General features: G+C 41.9%; 1 protein-coding gene across 1 annotated transcript in view; it reads right to left on the bottom strand.

The window, feature by feature from the left end:
• Positions 1–1,418: 1,418 nt before the first annotated feature.
• Positions 1,419–4,898, bottom strand: part of LOC109961261 (uncharacterized) — a gene marked incomplete at its 5' end in the record, with an annotated part of 32,356 nt that continues 28,876 nt past the window's right edge. The window contains 2 exon segments of the mRNA XM_020601947.1: positions 1,419–1,459; positions 1,773–1,901. Coding sequence (XP_020457603.1) covers positions 1,846–1,901 — 56 coding nt within the window.

Genomic DNA, 4,898 nt, shown 5'->3' with positions numbered 1-4,898 from the left:
CATGATGCAAAACTGCCACTACTCTTCTGGTTTAAAAAAGTTCATTTGCCAAAACAATTTAGCTCACTCCATTAAGGCTCTGCTCTCTCTCTCTCTCTCTCTTAAATCAACATTCAGTCTATATTGCTTTGGCTTATTTGCGTCTCCAGTAGCCCCATGCTTTTCACAGTTAGCTCCCTTCCAAGATAGATACCTGCAGTTTCCCTCCACTTTGTTGTCAGGTCAGTGTCAAACTATTTCACAGTAGAGGAGCCAAACCAAAGCCTGTTTTCCTGCCAACAGCAGCTGCCATGGCAGCACAATGGTAGGTCCACTTTACAGGGGCAGGCCACTTCTATGAAAAGGACAATAACAACATTTAGCACCTTTTGCTCAACTGTGCATACACATGTGTCTCTGACTGTCCAGCAAGGATCACCTTCAGCACATAGCATGCAGATACCTACTGCACTCCACCTGCCAATTCAATAAACGTGGCTGTTATTTAAAATAAAATGTCAGAAAAAGTGAACTGATCCTGCATTAAATCCTTACAGCCCTTATTCAGCCCATTTTCTCTCAAATATCTTTAAAATCATTACAAATAAAGTGTATCCTAGTGTTGCCTGTGTAGCTATATGTGTGTAGAGGTGATGGATTCATTGAGCACATCTACCACAGTCCTCAAATACCTCTACACCACTGGCACAACCTACTGAGGGTGCTAGGCCCGCTGCTACCAAGCTGGCAGACACACTGATTAAGGCTGTCTACTTTCTGAAGCTGAAAGAGCTGTAAAGCTTAGGTTTCCACAGCAGAAAGAGGGCGAGGGAGGGGAGAGATCACACTTCAGTGCATTGCTTCAAAGGAAACTTCAGAACAGTGGAGAGCAGACCTACTGCCAGGCTGCACATCTAAAGTCTGAGGTGCTTTCATTACTGTAGCTTTCATACCATAATGTTTGGCAGGATTTTATGCCTCATTTCAGTGACTTTCCATACCATTCCCTGAGGCATCAGTGGAACCAAGTAGTCCAACCACAATCCAAATAATCAGCTGGTGTATTAAACATACCATAGGATACATACAGGACATGTCACAATTCAGCTGGGAGAATTTCTTTATCAGGGCTTGATGGAAAAGTTCTCCAAAGAAACATTACACTTTTACTGTTAAGTCCTTCTCTTAAACTTGGCTTTAAAAATTAAGCCAAACCACAAGCATTTAAATTATGTTTCAGTACTTTATCCGGCTCATATCTCCTCACACTGAGGTGGACAGTAACCCAAATCAAAAAGTTGTCCTAATACAGATGCCGAAAATAGCAGTGGGCCACAGGTAATTCTAAAGATCCCCACGTCGTATTCTACCAGATATTCTCATCAGCTGATATGCGAGGACAGGGAAAAAGTGCCAGATTTTAAATGCAGTTTTGTGAAGCCCGGCTGCTCGGCCGCGCCACATCGAGGCTGCCGATGTACTGGAGGGAGGAAGGTGAAACAGGTACACGTTAAGGAAACGGTAGCTTGGTGTTTATTCACTCAAACAGCCAAGCGTCCACTTAATGTGTGTTAAAGGTGAACTTCAGCCTCAGTTTTGTCTGTTTTACTACTGTAACTCGGGATCACATTTTGTCCCAAAAAGTGGCCTAACGTGGTTTCGGTTGTTTTGAATACAGTATCTTTACACTCAGTGCAATGTTGACACTCGTTGTTTAGAAACACCAGCTGACAAACTTTCGACGTTAACGACTACCAACCAATCTACCCTTCAAAGTTGCCTGTGGATTTTACCTTCGCCTCGAAGTTGATCCCATGCTGGAATGCTTCCTCGTTGTGCAGCGGGATCCTCAAATCATGTCCATCATCAACGAGGTTGTACTTGGTTTTCCCAGGCATATTCCAAGTGTTTCCAACTCCGCGCTACAACAGGAACCGAAAGAATGTCAGAGAAAAACAACCCTGGAGTAGTCTAATCCAAAGCAAGTCCACATCTGATCAGTTCATGTTCTCCAGCGTTGCAACGCTACTACACCGCCCTCCGCTGCTGCCAAGACGCGGCAAGTACTGCACTGCGCTCCGGTGTGTGCTTTACTGCTTACCCTAACGTACAAAAACACACGCAGGGCCGCAGAAAGCACGGCATTCGGGGACAGACGTGCTTCCCTTTTTCTGCTGTACTTTCGCTGTGCTGAGTGTGGAAGTTGGTTGGGTACTGCCTCCTGTCCTAGACGCTCCCCCCGCATGAGGGAGGGTGTGATTGGAGGAGTCCTGGGATGCCACCTGCGTCCATTGGAACAGAGGCGCACCGTGGCTCTCTGGAGGAGGGGCACAGAGTCTGGTACCCCCCCTCACATATTCCCCTTATCCTAACCTAATTCTAACATAAATCTTTTCTCTCTCTGATTTGATTGAATCGGTTTGATTTTTTTGTATTAAAGGTCTATATTGTATGTGGATTTTATTGTTTATTATTGTGGTTGTTTTGTTATTATTTTCCTTTTTTTTTTAAATGCGAAACACTTTGCAACTCTGGTTTAGAAATGTGCTATATAAATACACTTTTACTTAAAACCAACTCTTAACCTTGAAACAGGTATGTGAAGTTGTAACAGAAAGTAAGAACAGGCCAAAATGTCCTCACTGTCCTAAGTGTCCTCACTCTTATGGTATAGACCCCAGACACACAGGATGTAATGAGAATCACCTCCACGTCAGCAGTGCACACCAAGGCGTGGTGAAGAGACTCTACTGTATATTCACACTATGTAAACTTTGGCTTTGTCATTAACAGAGGTCCTACATTAGTCTTTTTGCACACATCCACACTAAGGAAACAAAAGACTTGGTGAAAGTAAAAGGAGCAAACTCTATTTAACTGAAAAGAGAAAGTGAATTTTCATCAGATGTGAGAAAATGATTAAAGATACTGACCAGAGGATAAGATATTCATTTGCACCTCGGTAGTAAACTCTCTAATCTGATCTGTTCTGTTGAGAATAAGAAATGTTACTCTGGCTTTACAGACAGGACTGGTGTATAGTGATCACAAACCTCAGCTTCTGAATGAAACACACAGGGCAAGGCTACCAACTAGTGGCTGTTTTTTCTGCTGGCACTGGTTAGCCTAGAGACATCAGAAATGATGAAAATGTAAGAATACAGTATCTCTCTCTTTAAGTTATTTCTCGGGATAAACTGCAGAAAGAACCATCAGTGCAAGCCTGCCCTCCATGGAGGACCTTTATACCTCACGGGTCAAAAGGAGGGCAGAGAGGATCACTGCAGACCCCTCACACCCTGGACACAATCTGTTTGAACTCCTCTCCTCTGGACGGCGTTACAGGTCACTGTGCACTAAGACAACCAGGCACAAGGACAGTTTCTTCACCCAGGCTGTCACTCTGATCAATGCCCACGACTGTATAACAGGACAGGACAACCCCCAGTGCAATACCTGTAAATATACTTTTGTATATACCAGAAAAAATGCATCTAAACTGTATATGTATATATATTTCTATATTTATAAGTACTTTATTTTTATTTTCCTAATGCACATTCATTTGTCTTCTTTGTACGTTCTTCTTCTTTTCTTCAGTCTTATCTTGTTAACTTGTTGCCTTATGGAAGAGCATTGTACATAGACACTGAGAGCCACTGTGCCAAAGTCAGATTCCACTTGTGTTTCAACACACTTGGCCAATAAAGCTGATTCTGATATGCATATAAAATTAACCCTCTGAACTGTCCCATAAATAAAAAAAAAAAAACTTTTAGGAATGGCTCATTGCTCATAACATATAGACACAAGTGGATAAGCTGCTGCAAATGGAGAATCTCACCTTTTCGAAGTTATTTCAAAGCAGAAACATCATCTCTATATTTCTGATCATTACACCTTGTAGAGACACACTTAGTCCTTTATATATCTGAATTTAATGACTTGTTTCCCTGTTGCATCATTAACTGAGAAACATATATCCAGAGCTTCACTTGGGCCTTTTAAGGATTATGGACAGTTTTAAGCTTATATGAATAGTCTAAGTGGGTTTAAGGTTAAAAAATAATCAAGGATTTCTATTAATTTTGTTCAAGGATCTGGAATAAAAGCATGTTCAGTACAAGAAGGCTTCCATAAGCTACAGTGATATATGGTCAGCAGACAACATTGCACTAATAGGCTGTGTTTAATGCAGATATCAAGTTGTATAATGCAAAGGTGGACCCAGCCGGGGAGGGAAGGGGAAGTGGGGCAGCAGTAATTCTCACCACCTCTATGGAAACATATAAAGTAGTGCTGCTAATGGTGTCCTCAGGGCTTATAGCAGGGTGATGCTGCATTTGGATGTTATGTGTATGTATCTAGTGTGCAATTTCTGTCACGTACGTTCAGCTCTTCCTCTCAACCATCATCTTGATTCAGTGCATACATTCATATGAAAATATTGAGATTCATCAAAATGAATGTCCTCAAGAGAAGCTATGCTAATTTTTGAACACTGCGTAGGTGACACATAATGATTAGAAAACTGTAGGACAATCTTTAGGTTTTAAATAACTACACCTCAGGATTTCAAGCACACATTGACACCAGGGCCCACACAGCACTCACATTAATCAGTATGCAGTATTTTGAAAGATACTGCATGTATTACATTATTTATACAAGCCATTTTTTCTTCACAGGTCCTTGAGGTCATGGCCACCTTGCCCTCAACCAGCCACTAGGCAGACAAGAACAGCTGCTGTCTCTGCATGAGGAACTATTGTAAATACATCCAGTTCTTCTCTCTGGGACCTTATGTACTCTTAAGGCTCTTTGAAAAGGACAAAGTGTAATTAAATCCCTGCCAGGTCTTCAAATACATGTTGATCAGCTGATTAGGGCTTTGGCTTTTAAAGCATATGCTCCCTACA

The sequence above is a fragment of the Monopterus albus genome, unplaced genomic scaffold, assembly GCF_001952655.1.
Source record: "Monopterus albus unplaced genomic scaffold, M_albus_1.0 scaffold53.1, whole genome shotgun sequence".
NCBI classification, from domain to species: domain Eukaryota; kingdom Metazoa; phylum Chordata; class Actinopteri; order Synbranchiformes; family Synbranchidae; genus Monopterus; species Monopterus albus.
The sequence above is the reverse complement of the archived record's forward strand: the minus strand, read 5'-3'. Positions and strand labels throughout refer to the sequence as shown.